The sequence below is a fragment of the Tupaia chinensis genome, unplaced genomic scaffold (genome assembly GCF_000334495.1).
Source record: "Tupaia chinensis unplaced genomic scaffold, TupChi_1.0 Scaffold000081_1, whole genome shotgun sequence".
Classification (NCBI taxonomy): domain Eukaryota; kingdom Metazoa; phylum Chordata; class Mammalia; order Scandentia; family Tupaiidae; genus Tupaia; species Tupaia belangeri.
This window is the reverse complement of record NW_006159542.1, coordinates 2754438-2778066: the sequence shown is the minus strand read 5'-3', so window position 1 is coordinate 2778066 and position 23629 is coordinate 2754438. Positions and strand designations below refer to the sequence as shown.

Genomic DNA, 23629 nt, shown 5'->3' with positions numbered 1-23629 from the left:
TCTAGAAAGACAGTTTTGTGGACTGGGCTGCTAAACCTACCTAAAAGAGAAACTTCTTCATGGGCCAGGCCCTGGTGCAGCGGTAACGCAACTGGACCCACATGGGAAAGGTTTTGTGCTCTGGAACATCCCTGAGCAAACTGGATGCACACACATGTGCCTATGATTTGGGGTGGCTGAGAATGAGGTAGATCACTGTGTGAATATCCTTTTGGAGGTCTCTTCTCTTTCTCCTCTCATGAAATAAATGAACTTCGAAAAAAGAAACCTTTTCAAATAGTTTAGGAGCTAAACAGTGTTACTTTCCGTTTTTATCTTACTTATAAACAGGATGAATAGATGTACTGCCAAATCATCTGGCAATTCATAAATGAATTTATTTTAATATAATTCAGAGCAAAACTTAACTTTCAGTAAAAGCTATTGAAGATATCACATATAAGAAGGATTATGGGCCTAGCCACATGGTACAGCTGGTAGGATTCCACTACACCATACTGAAGCCATATGGGAGACCCAGGATTCGGATGCCTGTTCGACCTGAACATGCACACTCATGCTGTGTTCTTGGCTGGCTGGGAGACTGCAGCGTGGTGAGATCCCATCAAGGGTCTCTGTCTCCATCCCTCCTTCTCTCTTAAAAAAGAAAGAAAGAAAAAGCTAAGAGATCTCAGATTCTTAAGGTTTCACTGAGCTCTACTTTTATATAAATACATTAACCAATTAATTTTACCCAGATTCTAAAACAGTATCATTATGATAAGACTTGCTAGTCCCTTTAGCACTGTGGCTAGGGAACTGATTACCTCAAAGTCATTTTTATAGCTGAAAATTATACAATATTTATTAAAATGTCAAAGTCTAGAAGCATACAAAAGTCAATTTAATTCAAAAGTAAATAAAATCCACATACATGTTGGTTGTAATTCTGAAGATTTTATATTTTTTCTTTTTTTAATTGCTGAAGGGTTTATACATTCGCCAGAGAAAACACAGAGATAGAGAGAGGGAAGAGAGAGGCCAGCAGGTGGTGTGGTGGTTAGGGACACTGACTCCCACATGGCTGGCAGTTTGTGTCCCAGATCTGGCAGCCTGCCTTCTCGCTTTCCCTCCCTCACTCTGTCCCTCTCTGGTCAAATATAAATGAAATAAAATAAATAAAGTTAATGAAAATAATTCTTAAAAAAAATTAAAATGAGAGAGGAGGAAGAGAAAGCACAACCCAATGGGACATGATCATATTGCAATCCCTTCTCCTTCATTTCTCCATTTTATAGGGTTTTAGATATATAACATATAAATATGTTGTGTTTTTGAAGCTGCCTGGGCCAGAATATTTTTTTTTCGGAAAGGTTTTTGCTATAGGGCGTGTGCACTTGCCAAAAAGACAGAGAGAAACAGTGAGATAGAAAGCGAGAAATCACACCCCTCGGGGGGTTGGCCATGCCGCAATCCCTTCTCCTCCATTCTCCTCTCAGGTTCTTGGGCACACATGCACACACGCCCGGCGTGAGTTTAGGCCACTGGGTCCAGGACTCAAACCACGGTTGGCTACATGAGAGTTCAGCGACATAGCTATTATGCTAACTGCTGGTCCCTTGGGCCAAAATTTGAACCTTGGTAAGCCAAGTGGTAGCTGGCTTCCTTAGCCAGTAGACTTTGGGGCTGGTCCTTAATTATTTTTGAAATGGACAGTTATTTCAGCAAAATTTCCATCTCTTATTCTCTTTTCTTTCCCTCTGTTTTATTGTTTTGTTGTGTTTTGAATCTCTGTGACTAGGTTTGCATGACTAGAAGAAAACTTGGGGGTTCCAAATTTTAGTGCAGTTACCAGAAAGCTGTTGTAACACCCTTGCAAACATGTATATAATTCTACCATAGTTTAACACAGAAAATTAGACCTTTCGTAAAACCTTTCCAGAATTGGTCAATTTAAGTATCTGAAGTTCACCTTTCAAAAGACCAATTACTTGGAGGTCAGCAGGTGGTGTGGTGGTTTAAGGCAGTGAACTCCCACATGCCTGACCTTTCTCATTTTCTTTCTCTCTCTATCTCTCTCTGGTGAGCGCATGTGCCCTACAGCAAATTAAAAAATAACAAATAAATAAGTAAATAAAATAAAATAAATCATTCTTAAAGAAAAAAAGACAAATTACAAGTTAAAACAGTCACTACCCCAGTACAAAACACTGCCATATTTCCAACAGAAGTATGACTGTATTTCTTATTCATTATGACTATATGAAGTAATTCATTTTTAACTCTTGGGCTTCAGAAATTTGAGCATACCACTTATCCCTATCATACACCCAATTTTACCTTGGTGAGGAGGATGACACTAAGATCACAGCAGTGACTACTCACCTCATAGTTCTCCTTTATCCAGAGCTCCCGTTTCAGAAAAGTTTCCTTCTGATGATCTTCTAGACTATCAAACTGAGACTTGGACATCTTCATAGATTTACGTATGATATAGAGTCTCTCTTCTTCCCCATATTCTTTGCCTTTGATGTTAAAATTATAGATCCACCGGCAATACCAGACTATATATGAGCACAGGTGAAATGGAGCTAAGACAATCTGAAACAGGAGAAGATCCCGTATTTGGGGCTTCTGATAGCCTCCCTTGATATCTATTTTACTTTTTATAATGTTCTTTATGATGTTCTCCTCCTCATCACGTATCTCTTCTTTGGACTTTTTGTTTCTGCCTTTCTCTTTGGCTTTTTTCAGCAGTCCCTGCTGCTTGGCGATCTCTGTAGCTTGGATACGGTACTTGGGCACTGTGGCTAGGTAGCTGATTGCCTTATTGTAGCTATTCCACCAGCTGAAGAACTAGAAGATTCAACAAAGAAAAATGGGTCATTTTTATTACCAAAATTTATCTGAACTAAAGCAGTAGTAGAGCATTTTGGTAAATACCATCACCCAAAAAACCCATTCTGATTAAAAATAGGGATCTTACTTTGTAAGCAAAAGATACAACTGAACAATGCCCATGTGGACCCGAGATCTCAAGACTGGGTGAGTGAGATGAACTCAGCTGAGTCAACAAGCCAGTGATTCAGACAGGATGCCCGAGATCAAAAAATGACTCAGTGGGATCACACCACAACTACAGCCTCACATCTTTACCATTCAGCTCTTTCCTAGATCACTATTAAGAAACCTTTTCCCTTTTTTTCCCACCTGCAACCTACTTAGTAGAGAAAGAGTTCAATTGCAAAAACTACCTGGTAGGAACCTGTTGAAAACATTTACTGGGGGGATCAGCGGATGGCATAATGGTTATGTCACTGGATCCCACATATTCGCTGTGGTTTGAGTCCCGGACCCAGTGGCTTTAACTCACTCCAGGCACATGTGCATGCATATCTAAGATTCCGAGAGGAGAATGGAGGAGAAGAGACTGGTGTGGTCATCCCCCTTGGGGGGTGATTTCTTGCGTTCTGTCTCTGTCTCTCTCTGTCTCTCTGGCAAGCGCAAACACCCTGTAACAAAAATCTCTCTTAAAAAAAGAGAAAGAAAATATTCACTGAGTAAGTCCAGTCATATAGGGTAGGCCATGAAGCACCACTACACAATACTGGAGCCATATGGGAAGGCCAGGGGTTCAGATCACACGTCAGCTTGAACACACCCATGTGCACCCTTGATCTTGGCTGACTAGAAGGCTGGGGAGGAGGGGGATCATGCTGTCATGAAACCTGTTGGGAATACTCCCCCAATAAATAAATTTTTAAAATTAACAGGATATAGACTCAGGCAACTATGGTCATTCCTACCCGTTACTATTTTACTGGATAAATATAGTAGTTACATCAGTAATATCCTGAAATATTCTAATAGTGATCTATCAGGAATAGAAAAAAAAAGTTACTAGGGAAACTATAGTCATTCCTACCCATTACTATTTTACTGGATAAATATAGCAGTTACACCAATAATATCCTGAAATATTATAGTAGTCATCTATCAGGAATAGAAAAAGAGTTATTAGGGAAATTACATTATCTAAAACAAAAAAGTGAAATCCCTGCTTTCCCTTTTGAAAGGTCACTGTTTCTACAGGAGCTGATACATCTAAAATACACCAACTTACTCTTCAACAGGAATTATTTTACTATGTAAGTTGAGTATCATTTTGGGGAATTAAACTGGAGAAATAATTTTTAAGCTAGCAAATTTTTTATTTTAGTCATTTGTCTTGTTCCTTTCCTCTGAAGGATGACATGATAGGCATGGGTTAGTTTAAGAATAATAGAAAAAACTGATTTAAGTTACTGTGCTTTTTTTTTTTTTTTTTTAACAAGAGAGATTTTTACTATAGGGCACGTGCACTTGCCAGGGAGATGGAGAGACAGAGAGACAGAAAATGAGAAATCACTCCCCAGAGGGGATGGCCATACCACAATCCCTCTCCTCCATTCTTTTCTTGGAATTTTGGGAATGCACACACACACATGCCTGGCGTGAGTTTTAAGCTGCCAGGTCTGGGACTTGAACCATGGTAGACTATGTGGGAGTCCAATAACGTAACCATTACGGCATCGGCTGGTCCCAAGTTACGGTACTTTAAAAAACCTATTTCAGGAAAAAAAAAAAAAAAAAACCTATTTCAGTAGTTCTTAACCTGAGTTCAAATGAGTAGGGCATTTTGAGTTGTCACAATGATGGTGAGCACTACTGGCATTGGATGGATGGAAGCCAGGACTTCTCAGGCCATATTAGGGAGTTGAGAGATTAATGGGAAGTCATTGTTTAACAGGAAACCACTGGCAAGTAAATGACATGGTGTCACTGACATTTACTCTGGGTGTTTTATAGAAAATACTCTAGAGGGAGCAGTAAGAAAATGTCCGGTGTTTTAGGAAGGATTGTAGTTACAATAACATTCATCACCACCATCATCATCATCAATTTCCTAGATTTTCCACTAATGAAGTTTCCAATACTGTTGATTGGCTAAATAAATGAATAATTTTTTCTAATGCAAAATATGGATCTTAACTGGAAGTGAAAATTTTACAAAAAAGTATTTGTAGTTCAGTTTGATGACTGGCACTAGGCAGTATGCCCTCACGCACATACACATAGATACACATAGCTATCGATACACACCTGAAACATTGAAATAGCACACACACTGACCAAAATCACTATCCGAACATCCACCGTAGGAGCTAAGCGCTTGCGATAATAGTGGTAGTAATGGCTGTAGTACTCTTCAGGATGATCCAGCATATAGTCATAATCTTTCCGTGTTTCTTCATCCTGTAAAATGACAAGACAGCAAATTTCATAGGACATTTCATTAAATGACCTTAGCTTATAATCTGTTACATCAAATCTAAAATTTTATTATGTAAAATTTATCTAAATAAAACTACCAAAATGATCAAAAGAAAATTCTCATTACTCTTCAAAGGCATACATACATGTTTCCAAAACTTTAATATTAAGTATTAAAAACAATAAAGGTATTTCTCAAAATTATGAGTATTAGTCCCCTCCTACAAAAACACTAATAACAATGAACCAACCACATCTTTTTTAGCTAGTGATAATAAGAATGTGACCATGTTCCTATGACTTAGGAACATATTGACATCTACTCAACAACTGATAGAAAAAAATATCTCACATATATTCATAATCATATTTCAGTCTTGTAAGAAAAACTTTCTGTTGAAAGCAATTAAGGGAGTAAAAAGCAGATAAAACTAATCTGTGCCTATAAAACTAAAATATGATCACCTCAAAGCAACATTGAGACAGACATCTATGTAGTATAATGGTCAAAGTCTAGGTTTGCAACCCTGGGCAAAATATTTAGCCTCTCTGAGCCTCACTCTTCTTCATTTGTCAAAAAGAGATAATAACACCAGCACTATTATGTTTACATGGTTGTTTTGAATATCAAACAATATACATTATAAAAAACATTACATATATACATAGCACCCCACTATTTCATAACATTCTTTTTTTTTTTTTTTTGGAGAGGTTTTTGCTATAGGGCCTCGCCAGACAGACAGACAGAAAATGAGAAATCACCCCCCAGCGGGGGGATGGCCACACCGCAATCCCTTCTCCGTTCTCCTATCGGGATCTTGGGCACGCACACACACGCACCCCGCCTGAGTTTTAAGCCACCAGGTTCAGGACGCGAACCATGGTTGACTATGTGGGAGTCCAGCGACATAGCCATTACGCTAACTGCTGGTCCCACTATTTCAAGACATACAGCAGATCTTCCTTACTCAGACAAACTCGTTAAAAGAATTATGGCATGTTGGGGCCAGCAGATGGTGTAATGGTTATATCACTGGACTCCCACATAGTTAACTGGACCCAGTGGCTTAAACTCACACGAGGCGCATGTATGCATGTGTGCCCAAGATCCAGAGAGGAGAATAGAGGAGAAGGGATTGTGGAGTGGCCATCCCCCATGAGGGGGGATTTCTCGCTTTCTCTCTCTGTCCCTCTCTGTCTTTCTGGCAAGTGCACACGCCCTAATAGCAAAAATCTCTCCAAAAAAAAAAATAAAAGGAATTATAGCATTCTAAAATACTCTTCTAAATGTTTACAAATAAAATAGCTATTAAAATATTCTCATTCTAATCAATTTTTAAAAAATTGTTAAGAATTATTTTATTTAAATTTACTTATTTTTTAAATTTTAATTTGACCAGAGAGGAACAGAGCAAGAGCACAAGAGTGAGAGTGAGAGAGAGAGAGAGAGAGAGAGAAAGTGAGAAAGCAAGAAAGCAAGCCACCAGGTCTGGGACTTGAACTGTGGTAGGCCATGTGGGAGTCCAATGCCCTCAACCACCATGCTACCTGGTCCCTCTAATCAATTTCTAACAGAGATAAATGCCAATGTTTTACTGAACTACATAGGTTGAAAAGCTATTAAAGCACATCATGATTTTGCTTTTCATCTCACAGAAAACCTTTTTTTTTTTTTTGGAGACGTTTTTGTCTTTCTGGCACGTGTGCTCTCCAGAAAGACAGAGACAGACAGAGAGATAGAAAGTGAGAAGTCACCCCCCAGGGGGGATGGCCACGCCGCAATCCCTTCTCCTCCATTATCCTCTTGGGATCTTGAGCACGCACATATGAGTTTAAACCACCGGGTCCGGGACTGGAACCGCAGTTGACTATATGAGAGTCCAGCGACAGCCATTACACCAACTCCTGGTCCCCAGAAAACCTATTTTTGAGCTTGAGCCAATTAAAAAAAAGTTAATGATTAAGACCAAAGTAAATTCTTTATCTCTATATGTAAGTACAATAGAAACGATCATAAAAATCTTTTTTAACTTCAAGGGTTTCTTTTTGCAATGACTTACTCAAAATGCATAAAGTTGAAAATTCTGAGCTAAAGGCATTTAAAAATCTAAACCTAGTGACTTGTTACCACAGATCTGCTGAGGGATCTGTCTGTTCAAGGAACCCCTCTAAATCCTCCAATATGCAGCTTAGATTTAAAGTAGTAAATTTGCTAGTCACAAAGACTTTCTTGTATCCATTAAAATCACTATGTACTTTCTTTTCTTTTTTTAAGAAATAGATTTATTTATTTACTTACTTACTTAATTTGACCAGAGAGAGACAGAGAAGAAAAGTGAGAAAGCAAGCCACCAGGTCTGGGACTTGAACCGTGGTTGGCCATGTGGGAGTCCAATGTCTAAACCACCACACCACCTGCCGACCCCAAAATCACTATGCATTTTCTTTTTAAAAGAATTATTTAACTTTATTCATTCATTCATTCATCCATTCATTCGTTTTAATTTGACAGAGAGAGAGAGAGAGAGGGAAAGTAAGAAAGCAAGCCACCAGGTCTGGGACTTGAACCGTGGTTGGCCATGTGGGAGTCCAATGTCTAAACCACCACACCACCTGCTGGTCCCCACTATGTATTTTCTACTAGGAATTTTGAATGTGAAAGAGTATTCTCAATAATAGTTTTCCTACATTCAAATATATTTATTTTTTTCTTCTCGCTAGTATATAAAATTAGACAAACTAGTATCTAGTCTGAATTAAATATATTTTTAAGTTATGTCATGTTACCGAGGGACCAGCAGTTAGCGTAATGGCTATGTCGCTGGACTCCCATGTAGTCGGCCACGATTCGAGTCCCAGACCCGGAGCCTTAAACATGCCGGAGGCTTAAACACGCCGGGAGCGTGTGCGTGCATGCCCAAGATCCCGAGAGGAGAATGGAGAAGGGATTGCGGTGTGATTTCTTGTTTTCTGTCTCTCTGTCAAGCGCACGCGCCCTATAGCAAAAACCTCTAAAAAAAAATTATGTCATGTTATCATATGAAGGGCCAATATAAGAATCATCTGCTAAAAAGAAGGGATGAGCAGGGCTAGCAGGTGACATGGAAGTCAGGGTGGCTGAATCCCATGTGGCCGGCTACAGTTTGAGTCTTGGACCCGATGGCTTGAAAAACACCCTGGACACATATGCATACATGCCCAAAATTCCAAGAGGAGAAGGAACTGTGACATGATCATCCCGCCTAGATGTGTCCTAGAGCAAAACCAACCATAAAATAATAATTAAAAAAAAAAAAAAAAGAGTGAGCTTAGGCTGGTATTATTTTCAGTTTCACTCCCTGTTTGCTCTCTTTCACCAGAAAGAATTTTCTTATGGCAACAGCCATGCACCTCGGCTGCCAATCCATTATGCCTTCAAGACACCATCATATTCTACAGCCTCCAACCTAAATAGGTAAAAATTTACAAATATCATTCAGCTAGTCTTGAAGACTAAAGCCTACATCTTGATGTGCATCATTTTGAGTACCTCAAAATATCCTTTGGGAATTTTTCTATTATCCCTCCATTTTTTTGCTTCTTGAGCTAATTTCATAGAAATGCCCTGCTTCTGGCCTGAAATCCCTCGTTTATAACTCAGCCTCCCAACCTTGGCAGATACCTTTTGAAATGTATTTTTTCAATCACCATTCTTGCTCCAATTAGATTACATGAAGTTGGGGCCAGCAAGTGGCATGGTAGTTAAAGGCACTGGACTCCCACATGGCTGACCACAGCTGAGTCCCAGACCTGCTGGCTTGCTTTCTCACCCTCCACCCTGCTCTGTCCCCCTCTGGTCAAATTTAAATAAAATAAATAAATAAATAAATAAATAAAGTTAAACAAAGTAATTCTTAAAATAAAAAATTAAAAAATTAAAAAAAGATTACATGTAGTTTAGAAACAAATGACACCCGGGGGCCAGCAGGTGCATAGTGGTTAAGGCGCTAGATATTCCTGCATGGCTGATCATGGTTCGAGTCCTGGACCTTGTGGCTTCCTTTTTCACTTTCCCTCTTTATCTCTCTGTCTCTCTCTCTGGTCAAATTAAATGAATGCCTAAATAAAATTCAATAAATAATTCTTTTAAAAAAGGAAAGAAAGAAATGATACCCTGCAATCAGATTCCTATGATTATCCAGTGTCAATGTCCACACAGAGCACACTGTCCAGTATTCCCCTGGCTGAAGTATACAGTAAGGTCTTATGTGTCACTCAATCTGGTATGTGTGCCGCGTGCATGCAACCAATGGTGAGGTTCTCTTTTTTGTTTTCTTATCTTATAGGAGGTCACATTCCACAGAATGCAGATACTATCCCTCTGTAGTTACTTCACACAGATTTCCCCCAGGATCACCATTTCTCACTGTTTCTAGATATGTAGCTTCATCAGGTCCTAAGCTCCTCTAACAGGATGGCCAACTAATGCTCCAGCACTAGCAACTCCAGAATCTACCCCTTGTATAAGCTGCTCTAATAGGACGGTCAACTAATGCTCCAGCACTAGCAACTCCAGTATCTATCCCTTGTATAAGCTGCTCTAATAGGACAGTCAAGAGCATTAGCAACTCCAGAATCTATCCCTTGTGTCTGGCTTCTAAACACAAGCAGAGCCAATGGTGTCTCTCCCGGGCCCCCTAATGTGTACTCAAAATGCCTAACTCTTGCAAAAGATCTCAGGGTTAAGTCTGAGCTCTCTTGGGCTGATTTTCTTTTCTTTGGGGTTGTCATAAATTTATGACCCTGTTTTGGTCGTAATTAGAGAATATAAAGTTAGTCACCTCCTTGCTATTGCATTTATTTAATTTAGTTCATCTTTATTCTAAGGTTTAGCTTTTTCTCCAGAACAAAGAAACTAATCTTTAGGCTGAGGCATATATAGACTTTAGAAGGTATTCAAGATTTGCATAAATTGGTAAAAGTAAGGAGTTTCCAACAGCTTAATACAAAATGCTACTTTTTATTAACTTAGAAAGTTTAGAACCAACCTACTAAGAATACAAGGATACTAGTAATTTTAGCAAAGAAAAGACAGAAGCAGGACCATCATTCCAAGACCCAATTAAAGCTAAGGTACAGGGCTTGTAGGTGGAATGGTTAAAGTGCAAGACACTCACATGGCTGACAGTGGTTTGAGTCGTGGACCTAAAGGCTTGCTTTCTCACTCTCTCTAAAATTGAAAAGGTCAAATTGAAAAATAGTAATAATAAATAAAACTAAAAATAAAAAAAACTTTTTTTAAATAAAAAAGCTAAGGTACATTCCTGTTTTCCCATCATATATTTATTTTTACTCCTACCCATCTTGGAACTAAGGTAGCCCCACATTTTTATTTATTTTTATTTTTTAAATTTATTTATTTTTTTTATCTCCAATGCTTCTCTATGTCCAAAGTTAAAATTCCCTTGGCTCACAACAAGGCCTCCAGAACTGGCCCAAAACTATGGACCTAGCACCATCTCTTACCACTGTTCCCTCTTTACTCATTCTAATAGTAGTTTTTGGAATATAGTGTTTTATTTTCCAATGCAACGTTTTCATGCTTACATCTTTAAACATACAATTCTCTCTAACCTGAAGCCCATCCCTTTCTTCCAACCACATGAGCTCCTATTAATCCTTTAGGACTTAAGAGTTATTACTGCCTAGTCAGAGTTAGCCTACGCTTATTATACTTGACATCTCTTTTTTATAGCACTTATCACATTGTAATCATCAGGTTTTTTTCTTTTTTCTTGAATAGGAATTTCTGGAAGGTAGGTAGAGTGACTCATTGATCTTTGTATATCCAAGACCTACCACAGTGCCTGGTGTTCAGAAATTGCCATTTAAAAAAGGGTGAAACTTTGTAAAGGTTTTCCCTCACTACACGCCTCTCTCCTGCCACATAGGTCTCAACTCCAGCAAGGCTGGATGGGTGATAATGTCACTAAAACTTCAGCTTGGCAGATAGCTGCTTGAATTCATACCTTATGAAAACATGCCAATGTGGCTAAAATAGCTTAAACCTTAAAACAGTTTAATATCTTACCTTTCCAAAAGGTAGTACTGTTTCTTTCAGCAATTTTGTGGATCTTAAGGTCCCAGGGTCAGGAGATTCCAACTTCTTTCCAAAACCAAAACCTTTATACTTGTTTCTTCCTCCTCTCTGTCCTGAGCCTTGACAAGCAGGGCAATAAGCTCCTGGTTTCTAATCTCTACAGGAATAAATGGTGCTTCTGCTGGTGTCCATTCCACTCCCAATCCTTTTGGGCATATGCAGGAGGACTGGAACACAACCACCAATATCTAGATCAAAAGTGAACAAGAGAAAACCCGCAAGCAAAGAAAGCACTGAATCCTTCCTTCTCTTATGAAAATGAGCATCCCCCTCCCCACAGACAGAAATATATTATGTTCTTGCCCTTGAAATAAATAACTAATTGTTTGAGTTCAATAAACATAAATTGCGGTAATTTTGATACTGCAGCCAGTTGAACATTAAAAATTTTCTATTACACAGAATGTAGAAACTATTTTCAGATGGTAAAGGCCAGGAATCAATAGTATGTAAAATATAGTAATATTTTGTTCAACCTTAATATAGATATATTTTCCCCCAAATTTGTGACAGGGTGTGTGTGTGTTCGTTGGAGAGAGAGAAAAAGTGAGAAAGCGCCTCCGAGGGAGGATGGCCATCCTGCAATCCCTTCTCCTCCAGCCCCCTCTCAGGATTTTGGGGAACACATGTCCATATGTGTCTGGCATGTTTTTTTTTTTTTTGAGAGGTTTTTGCTATAGGGCGTGTGCGCTCGCCAGACAGATAGAGACATAGAGACAGAAAGCGAGAAATCACCCCCCAGAGGGGATGGTCACGCCACAATCCCTTCTCCTCCATTCTCCTCTTGAGATCTTGGGCACGCACACACATGCGCCCGGCGTGAGTTTTAAGCCACCGGGTCCGGGACGCGAACCGCAGTCGACTACGTGGGAGTCCAGCAACATAGCCATTATGCTAACTGCTGGTTCCCTCTGGCGTGTTTTTTAAGCCTCTGGGCCTGGGTCTCGAACTGCACTGTTGGCCATGTGGGATCCAGTTGCCCTTAAACACCACATCACCAGCTGGACTTAAAAAAATTTTCTTAATCCTATTTTGTTTTTAAAAAACACAGAATCCTTAAAAAACAAAAAACAAAAACCTCTGTTCCTCTCATTTTTTTTTCCTGGCCATTACATCCTATTAAAGAGGAAGCAAGTTAACTGCTATCGTTTCATTTCTTTTCTCATTCCCTGCTCACCAGTCACTAGTGCTGCTAATTTCTCAAGTGTCTCCTCTTCTTGTTCTACATGTAGCCTCAATGGCTACACGCATCCCCAAGACCCTGAGGAGCTGGAAAGATGGGAAAACAGGATCATGGGTGCTCCTCTCTCTTGCACTATTGATCACACACACTCTCTTACCATGAATAAAAACTAAACTATAAAAGGAAAAATTCAAGACCCCTAAGTTCTAAAGAGGTACTTAAGGAAAAAAAAAAAAAAAAGAAAAAAGAAAAGATTTTAAATTTGCCATAGGGTGTGTACATTTGCCAAAAAGAGAGGAATAGAGAGAAAAAGTGAGAAAGCATGCCTCAGGGGAAATGGTCATATCACAATCCTTTCTCAGTTCTCTTCTTGGGATTTTGGGCAAGTACGCACACACATGCCTGGTGTGTTTTTCAAGCTAATGGGTCCAGAACTCAAACCACATAGGTGTCCATGTGGGATCCAGCTGCCTTAACCACCAAGCTACCAGCTGGTCTGAAATGTTTTAAAGAGAACAATAGCATTGAGTACAAGTGTATATTTTTGTTAAAAAAAAAAAAAAAGGAATGAGGAAGAATCAGATTTTAGCAGCTAAAAAGCAGAATAAATAGAACTTGATAGGGTCAGATGGTGATACAGTGATAAGACAACTGAATTCATGTCAGGAACATACAGACGCCCATAATAAAGGCTGGCTAAAGCTGAGGGTGGGGTGTAACATGAAGACCTATAGGGTGTCTGTATGTCTGTGTCTCTATGTCTCTCAGAAGAAATAGAAACATGTTTTAAAAATAGAACTTGATAGGGAACCCACAGTTGGCGTAATGGCTATGTCGCTGGCCTCCCACGTAGTCAACCACGGTTCGCGTCCTGCACCTGGTGGCTTAGGGCTCACGCCGGGCGCCTGTACGTGCGTGCCCAGGATCCTGAGAGGAGAATGGAGAAGGGATTGCGGCGTGACCATCCCCCCTGGGGGGTGATTTCTCGCTTTCTGTCTCTATGTCTCTCTCTGTCTGTCTGGCGAGCGCACGCGCCCTATAGCAAAAATCTCTCCCCCCCAAAAAAATAGAACTTGATAAAGAGATATACAAGAATCAAAGGAACTGAGCACGATCTGTTTGGACCATGCTGCTTACTAAAATCAAGGAATAAAGAGGACATCAAGTTTGGAGAAGACGCAAGGAAAAATTGTGGAAGATTTTTAAATAAAAGAGTTTTTTTTTTTTTTTTTTTAAATTGGGTATCTTTTCAATCTCTGGAGCCTCCAGGGATTATGTATTCCTGTAGGAGGATGAGCATTTGTCTCCAACCAGTCGACTTTCTATGCAGACACAGAAGTAATAGAAAACTGGAACTAATACAAATAATTTCTGTTTACAGAAAGGCAAATTGTATCCAGTAGAACAAAACTGGTTATTAGTTTGTACAGACTGGCCAGTTTTAGAGGCATCTCAGCATTCCCTATCTGACTACAAATGTGCGGCACTGTTTAACTCTGAGTTTATTATCTTATTGGTTGTCCATTAGTTAGTAAGCTAAAACTAAATCTGACACATGTTCATTTTATATTTGTGTAAGAGTTATGATTAAATCTTCTTTGAAATTTTATGCCTTTTTTTTTTATTTTAGAGAGGTTTGTTTTGTTTTGTCTTGCTATTGGGTGTGTGCACCTACTTGAGAGAAAGAGACAAAAAGAAATCATCCCCACCCCCCCAGAAGGGATGGCCATGCCATAATCCCTTCTCCTCCATTCTCCTCTCAGGATTTTGGGCAGGCATGCACATGTGCCCGATCTGAGGTTTTTTTTTTTTTTTTTTTTGGAGGCTCGCCAGACAGAGAGAGACATAGAGACAGAAAGCGAGAAATCACCCCCAATGGGGGATGGTCACACCACAATCCCTTCTCCTCCATTCTCCTCTCAGGATCTTGGGCACACACGCACACATGCCCGGCGTGAGTTTTAAGCCACCAGGTCTGGGACACGAAACACGGTCGACTACAAGGGAGTCCAGCGACATAGCCATTATGCTAACTGCTGATTCCCTGAGTTCTTTTTTTTTTTTAAGAATTATTTTATTCACCTTTATTTATTTAAATTTGACCAAAGAGGGATAGAGAGAGAGAGAGAGAGAGAGAGAGAGAGAAAGTGAGGAAAGAAGCCACCAGGTCCAGGACTCAAACCATGGTCAGCCATGTGGGAGTCCAGCACCCTTAACCACCATGCCACTTGCCAGCTCCCCCAGTGTAAGTTTTAAGCTACCAGGTCTGGGACTTGAACCAGAGTTGATGAAATGGGAGTACAGTGACATAGCCATTACACATCTTCTGGTCCCAAGTTTATGCTTTTATAAAGAAGAGAAGATTGGAAACCAGCAGTTAACGTAATGGTTATGTCGCGCTGGACTCTCACGTAGTCGACTGCGGTTTGCGTCCCGGACCCGGTGGCTTAAAACTCACGCCGGGCGCATGTGCGTGTGTGCCCAAGATCCCGAGAGGAGAATGGAGAAGGGATTGCAGCATGGCCATCCCCTCTGGGGGGCGATTTCTCTCTGTCTCTATACCTCTCTTTGTCTGGCGAGCGCATGTGCCCTATAGCGAAAACCTCTCCAAAAAAAAAGTAAAAGAAAAGAAGAGAAGATTGATTTTGGATATATTAATTAAGGATACTTGTGTCAGAGACACGAGGTAGTTGAAAATATGGGTGTAGTGCCAGCCTGTGGTGTGGTGGTTAAGGCAGCTGGATACCACATGGACAACTATGAGGTTTGAGTATAGGACCCAGAGACTTGAAAAAACACACTGGGCATGTATGCATTACTAAAATCCAGAAAGGTGAAAGAGATGAAGAAGGGACTGTGATATGGCCATTTCCCATAGAAGGACGAATGCTTTCTCTCTCTCCCTCTTTCTCTCCTATGAATGCACACACCCTCTCGCAAATTTGTATTTGTGTGTGTGTGTGTGTGTGTGTAAAAATAAAAGCCTGGAGAACATTCAGGCTTCAGAGTTGTCAGCTTCAAAACAGTGCTGAAAATCAAGGATATAGCTGAGTCTCATCAGAGAAAATTAATAATAAAGAAGAGAGTACAAAAAGAACAGAACTATAAGGGAAAAAAATGATCAAGGCATAGACAGGAATAGACAACTACAAAGACTGAAAAATGGCTAGAAGGACTGAAGAACCAGGAGAGAACTTAGATCAAGGAAATAAGGGAGAACATATTAAAGAATTATCAGTCAACAATATTGAATGTCATACAGAGTTCCAGAAGGAAGAAGGGATGAAAAGCAGTCATCAGACCTGACATTTAGAGTACAATTCACCTTAGTAAGAATGGTTCCAGTGTAAGTACTGCTGCTCTGTCAGCCTACAATTGCTTGGATGAAAGATGAGGAAGTAAAGACAGCGAACTGTGAAGGAAGAAGAAAAAGTGTATCTATAAAAGAAGCAAAAACAGATGAAAGGAGTGGGAAACAGATCAACTAAGAGATTCTCAACTGGGCTGGACCCATAGCATAGTGGTTAAGGGAGCCAGATCCCAAATGGTTGACTACAGTTGGAATACCGGCCCCAGGAGGCAAGCCATGTATGCACGCATGCATGCCTCAAATCCCAATGGAATTGAGGAATGGAGAAGGGCAGTATGACCATGCCCTACTAGGAGGTACTTTCTTCCTTTCTCTGATAAGCACATATGCCCTCTGGTAATTTTGTTAAAAAGAGAGAACAAGAGGCAGATTCTTAATTTACAAAAGAGAAATTATGAGATTGCAGAAGAAAGCAGAAATAAAATGATTCATGGATCAGCAGATAGCGTAATGGTTAAGTCACTGGACTCTCACACAGTTGACCACTATTCGAGTCTCAGACCTGGCAGCTTAAAACTCATGCCACGTGTGCGTGTGTGCCCAAGATCCTGAGAGGAGAAGGGAAGAGAATGGACTGCAGCGTAGCCAACCCCTGAGGGGTGAGTTCTTGCTTTCTGTCTGTCTCTGTCTCTCCAGTGAGAGCATGCACCCTATAGCAAAATTCTCTCAAAAAAATAAATAAATAAAAATAAAATAATAAAAAGATTCAGTCAAAATTATTTTCTTATTCTACTAACTCATTCTCAATATTGGTACCAGAGTTTTCTTAACTTTTGGCAGGGACCAGCAGTTGGCGTAATGGCTATGTTGCTGGACACCCACGTAGTTGGTCGCAGTTCAAGTCCCGGACCTGGCAGCTTAAACTCACGCTGGGCGCATGTGCATGCGTGCCCAAGATGAGAATGGAGAAGGAATTGCAGCATGGCCATCCCCCCTGGGGGGTGATTTTTCGCTTTCTATCTCTCTGTCTCTCTCTGTCTTTCTGGCAAGCGCACATGCTCTATAGCAAAAACCTTTCAAAAAAAAAAAAAAAACCCAAAAAACTTCTGACAGATGAATAAAGAAAATGTAGTATATATACATGATAAAATACTATTCAGCCATTAAAAATAGAATTCTATCATTCAAAGTGAGATGGATGAGTCTAGAGAACATTAAGTGAAATAAGATAGGCAAAAAAGAAAAATAGTGCATGTTTTCACTTACATGTGTAAGCTAAAGAAACTGACCTCCTAAGAGTGGAGAGTACAGAGGTGGGAAAGGTTACAGAAGAGAGGGAACTAGAGAGATGCTGGTTAATAGACTAGAGGGTTTCTTTCTAGGATGAGGAAAATGCTGGGGAACTTTACAGTGGTAATGGTTGCACAGATTGTGAATGTACTAAAATCCTTATGATGATTAAAATGGCAACTTTAATGTTACATATATTTTATTTCAATAAAAAAATGCACCAAAAAATGAACTTAAAAAAAAGAAATCATTTCAATTCCTGATCACAGCTTAAAGGATCATTCATCATCTGATTCCCAAACGTTTGTCTCCTAAAACACTTTCACTCCCAGGTACTTCACAGGTGTTCAACCTAGAAGTAGTAGATCCCTCAAAGTCAATGAAAAAGGCAACAAGGGTGTTTACACTCTTGTGACTATCTCGAAATATTTCATTTACCCATGTTAAATCTGCAAACTAAATTATAATGTCAAGTGCTCAGTTTCTGGCTAGAATTATATCAACTCAGTAGTTTTCAGGTTGATCCTGAGCTCTGACTGGCTGTTTATGACACCACGTGTCTGCCAGGTCATCACAGTACCATAATTAAACATCTGGTGTACAATCATCTGCAATTAAGTAATCCATTTAAAAAATAAGCAATATGTTTGGGTTCACAGAGGAAAACAGTTCATGTGGCCCATAAGCTACCACATTTGCTCACCCTACCACATCATGTGGGGTCCATGGAAGAAATCACTACTGAACATGGGCACACTTTTGGGAAAGCCCAAAAAAGCCTCAAAACCCTTACGGGTGTTCCAGGTAGTCATGACCAAACAGAGTTGGCTTGCAAAATGAAAAGTTATCTGTTATCTGTGGTCTACAGGTTTTCTTAATTTGGTTATTTATCATCAGCACAGCTACAATAGAAGCTTATATAATTTTAAAATATTTTTATAGCCAATAACTATGAAGGACTGATTAAAATTTGAATGTTGAAAAAGAATAGGAATACTATTCTTAATAATCATAAATTAACTACAGCTCATTTCCCCCCCCAAAGAGTTCCTGGGAGAAATATAATGCAAGTGATCATTGGTGGAGAAAACAGTCATTACTATAGCACCTCATCAAACTATCAGTACATCCCATTCCTAGAACAAGCCTGTCCAGTCATAACTGCATGTTTTTTTTTAATCAAGTTCTCCTCTACCAAAAAATGTCCCTTCACTCTTGACCTCGGTGTCTTTGATCTAGATCCAGCTCAAAGAGTACATTCTTTTCTAATTCTTCTGGTGAAATAATTGCTTCCTCTTGGTGCTGCAATATGATCTGCACATACTTACATTATATAACTTTAAATAATAGTTGAACAGTAAGTACCTGTCTCCCTTGTTATATTGAAAACTTAAAGTCAGGAACTACGCCTCTTCCATTGTTACGGTCTCCTCCCATCAGAAAAAGGCTTACGCAAGAGAATATACTAAGGAATGAACAAAGAACAATAACACAGTGGGGCAGAAAGTTCAGAATCCCTCTCCCTCCTCTTTGGTCTTCCTAAGTGCTAAAGCTCTGCCACATCAAAATGAGTACCAATAAAAACCTGAAGTATTTCAGTGATGTTTCTCTTCCAGGACAAGTCTGGAGGAGAAGGCTCTCTCTACACAACCCTTAACTGTTCAGAGTATCTTCATGTGTACCATATGTCCAAGATATTTTCTCTTCTCTTGTGATCTTGCAAAATGATGTCAAATTCTGCTTTCTTGTTCTCTACCAAACACAGGTTGTCTAAACATCCTTTCTAGCTGTCCCTTTATGTGCTTTTTAAATGCCATTTCTCATATAAGATCCACTTCCAAAGTAGAAATACAATTTTTCTCTCACGGGAATTTTCACTCAAAACCATCTAATTTGCATATCTATACCATTTTTATAATTACAATTAATTTGGGTGAAACATGCTGCACGTAACAGTATCACATAGCCAGAAATTAACTTTCCTTTTTTTTTTTTCTAATTGCCAGAGGGTGCATGTGCTCTCCAGATAGAGATGGGAAGAGAAAGAGTGGGAGAAAGCATCCCCCAAATGGGGAATGGTCACACTGCCATCCCTTCTCCTCCACTTTTCTATCCTGTTGGGATTTGGGGCACACATGCACACAAGGCACCAGCGTGGTTTCCATGCCACCAGAATTTGAATCATGGTTGGCCATGTGGGATCCAGCTCCCCATCACCAGGCCAAGGGGCTGACTCCAGATATCCACCTTCTATTTCCAATCTATATGCATCTGTCTCCAGATGTGAATTCTTATTCAACATGTATTATCTTATATGCCAGACACTGTGCTAGGTGGTATGGATATACACACATAAAAGAGAAGCGTGGTTTAGTGGAAAGAGAAACAGCCACTCCATATTTACAGAGCAGTGTGATAAGTGCTATAGCCACATAAAACACATAAGCAGGACTAGATTGTTCCATCTCATGAGGTCCAGTGTTGACACAAGTGAGAGTCCTTTTATTTAACTTCCAAAGTCCATGAATTCCCTGAATCCCTAACAGCCACATACATTAAATACTACAGTGTGTGAAATCATAATGGATGGAAGTTCTGCTGATATCTAGAACTATAAGTTATTTGAAAATGTGAACTAAGCAAGACTTGGTGAAAGCATCTAACCAGTGTCTTTGCCTTCTATTATTATCCATCCTACTTTTTCTGGTTTTCCTCAATCTCTCCATGCACAGGTATAATTTTTTGTTGCTCATCTTTTAGTGCTAAAATACCAATGAACAAGTCCTATCTTTTTGTCTTCCGAATGTATTTAAATCATGTTAGTGTACTTATTTTTCAACAGTCACCGTCTTTAAAAAAGAGATCTCAAAAATTTATTTGACCAAAACAATTTAGAGTTATAAATCTGCTTATATCTTACAAACACAGTTCCCATTTTGATGATGCATTTATTATGAATATTCTGAGATAGGCATCTGCATTCCATTTCTCTTCCAGAGCCACTGTAAAGCAACTTTTCCCACTCTTCTATCTGACCTGCGCTTAGCAAAGGCCACCTGGATCCTCACAAACTCTCTTTCTAGCCTGATGATACAGTCCTAGCAAAACAGAGCTTTCAACTCTAGGGCCTCAATGGGAAAATGTGGAAGGCTGAAGCTCTCCAAATTAGATGAGACTCCGGTTCATTAAATCTGCATTACCCTGGGAACCAGCAGGTGGTGTGGTGGTTAAGGTGCTGGACACTGCCACATGGGCAATCATGGTTTGAGTCTCGGACCTGGTGGCTTGCTTTCTCACTCTCTCTCTCTCTCTCTTCCTATCTCTCTCTCTCTAGCTCCCTCTGGTCAAATTAAAATAAATGAATGAATAAAATTTTAAATTAAAATAAATATTTTTTTAAACCTGCATTACCCAAAAATGATATTCTCTGGCAACTTCCTCAGAACTGCCCATTATAACAGAAATAAAATCAGACCACCTTGTTTTTGTTTTCCCAGAGAGAAAGCACTCCCTAATGGGGTATGATCAGGCCACAATTCCTTCTCATCCATTTCTCCATCTTGTTAGGATTTGAGACATGCAAACACACACACCGTGTTTGCTTTTCAGGCTGCCAGGGCCAGGATTTCAACTGTGTGGTGGGCCGCGTGGGATATGGTTCCCTTAACCTCTAGGCCATGGGCCAGCCCCACTGCTTGTTTTTAAATAAATTCCCCCACACAGCAAGACAAAGTTCTTTCTGAACAGGAGAATGAGCTCTACTTGGTCTGATTTTCAGGGGTCCAAATTATCCCCAGATAGCCCTTTCTCTCCCAGATAATTTCCATTTTCCATACTTCTGTAGTAATACAGTAGGGGACCTGGAGGAGCTATAGAACCCTCCTTTCACTCCCTCTTCCATAAGCGCAACTCTATTTCCAGTCCCTTTGGGTGTATTTATACCTACCAAGCCTCCTGTCAGAATCAAGAGGAAATGTGTTATTTTTCTCCAGGCATACCAGTCTATAAGTGCCTAAAGTTCCTTGTTATTGAGTGAAAGAATTATTTTATTTAGCTGACAAATCAATGCTAAACTTTGGGGGTAGAAACCTTACAGACAACCACACAGACTCAGTCTTCACAGATTAGATTCAATCACACAGATTAGTCCTCACAATTGGTCTCTTTGAGAAAATGGCAAGAATACTCAAGGTTTTAGGGTGTCTCTCAGAAAGAATTTCTCTATTGTCACTATTTCTTTACTCTTTTCTTAAATAGAATTTTGCTATAGGGTGTGTGCGCTTGCTGAAGAGACAGAAATAGAAAGTGAGAAATCACTCCCCAAGGGGGATGGCCACATCACAATCCCTTCTCCATTCTCCTCTCAGGATTCTGGGAATACACGCACATGTGCCCAACATGGGTTTTAAGCAGCCAGATCTGGATCTCAAACCTTGGTCAACTACATGGGAGGTCCAGTGATGTAGCCATTATGCCATCTGCTGGTCCCCTTCACTGTCACTATTTCTACACCCTAATCTTGGCATTATCTTCCAAGTTCCTACCAACATGCTCACCATTTTCATGCCGAAACTACCCCATTGCCAATTCCATAAAGCCCACAGAAGGCAACAGTTGCCAGTGTTTCTGCTGCCCTCTTTCTAGGAAGATCTTCACCTGTCCAAGGCTCCCCTTAAGTACCAGGCACAGGAGCACCAGCAGCAGGATGTCTTGGCTGGCTGTCAAATAACAGGCTGACTGACACTTGAGATACCAGGCTGCCCTGATGGATCGAGTTCTTTCCCATTAATCTCAAACCTTCCCTCAATCACTCTGTACCTAAAGAGTGGGCAACTAAGCCCTCTGATCCCAAAGCACTTTCCCAGCTCTTTACCCATACTTCAGTTAACTGCCAGTAAAAATTACAATCTCACTAAAGCTCATGTTAATTTTATGACCCCAAATTATCCAAACTGCTCTGGGAGACATGAATGAAGTCTTTAACTGACTCAGTATTTTCAGCTCTGGAAAGCTAATCTGTAGAAACAATCCATGGTCAACATATAGTATATTCACTCAAAGTACCATCCATTAAGAGCATACTACGTAACAAGAAAAACTGCCTAGGAAGAGAGAAAAAAAAAAGACTTAATCAGAACAACCTTACCACTGCAATTGCTGTTGCATTGGAATAAAGAGGCCCTTGAAGCAGTAATACCTCCATCAAATATGATTTACTTTGTGATTTCTTATGTGGTTTTATTATTATTATTTGCAGTAGTAGAAGAAAACAGCATCAGGTTAAATCTCCCCACTGCCATAGAACTCAATAAAACCTCTGTCAAACGAAATGTAAACATATATTTGCAAAATATTTCCTGCTATTAATAGAAATTCTTAGAGTCTAGAACCCCAAGTCATTAGGTACCTATTTGTTGAGTTCTACATAGGGGGTTTCTCACACTTATTATTTATTCCTAATAACCCTGTGAGGAGCAATCATGGCCTTAATTTTGCACACGAAGAAGCAGCTATTCCAACATACTAAGTCACTAGCCAAGGTCAGACATGGGTGTCACAGGGCCAGGAGTCAAACATTTGGTCTTCTGACTGGTTGTTCCTTGTTCTTCGTGTTTTTCTAAGTCTTTAAGCGCAAGCTAAATATTATTACTACTATTAGCAGAAACAAAATCTCTGCCCTATCTAAATTGGCGCTATCACTGTGTCATTCAATATTTGAGACCTTTCCTGTATCCTGTCCCATATCCTAGTAATAATAATCACCCTACTTTCCACGTGTGAACCACACGTTTTTTCCACGAAATCCTAAGATGCTCAAAGCTTTGCACGACGAGGTCAGAAAACGAGATCTGGCTGTGCCCCTAAGCCCGAGAGTGTTCCTTCCTCGTAAGGGGCACCAGCAGGCTCTTTCGCCGGGCCACGTGGGAAATGTGAGCGTCCGGAAGGTCACAGGGGCGGCCGCTCGGGGCGTCAGGGTCACGCAAGACCTGGCTGCGCTGGCCAGGGGCTCAAGGCGCAGCGCAGCGCCGCGCGCCTCCCGCCGGGTCCTGGCCGCCAGTGCGCGCTGCAGGCCTCACCTTGAGAGTCTCGTAGGCGGTGGCCACCAGCAGGAAAGCCTCCTCGGCGCTCTGCGGCGTCCGCCCGAGGCCCTCGTCGCCGGGCTCGGGCCGGTAGCGGTCGGGGTGGTAGCGCCGGGCCAGCTGGCGGTAGGCCCGCGCGATCTCCGCCTTGCCCGCGGTGCGGCTCACGCCCAGCACCTCGTAGCAGTCCCGCGTGCCGCAGTACAACCCCTCCACCAGGGCGCCCGCGGGCCGCGCCAGCAGCGGCACCAGCAGCAGGGGCGACAGCAGCGCCGACCAGCGCCGGGCCGCGGCCCCGGCTCCCCCGGGCCCGGCGGGCGGGGCCCCCCGCC

General features: G+C 40.7%; 1 protein-coding gene across 1 annotated transcript in view; it reads right to left on the bottom strand.

The window, feature by feature from the left end:
* Window positions 1-23629, bottom strand: part of DNAJC25 (DnaJ heat shock protein family (Hsp40) member C25) — a 51042-nt gene that overhangs the window by 1881 nt on the left and 25532 nt on the right. Inside the window, exons 11-13 of the mRNA XM_006142803.3 lie at window positions 23295-23623; window positions 5122-5274; window positions 2365-2835 (exon numbers count right to left, since the gene is read on the bottom strand). Of these exons, the coding sequence (XP_006142865.1) occupies window positions 2365-2835; window positions 5122-5274; window positions 23295-23623 (953 nt within the window). The remainder of the gene's footprint in view (window positions 1-2364; window positions 2836-5121; window positions 5275-23294; window positions 23624-23629) is intronic.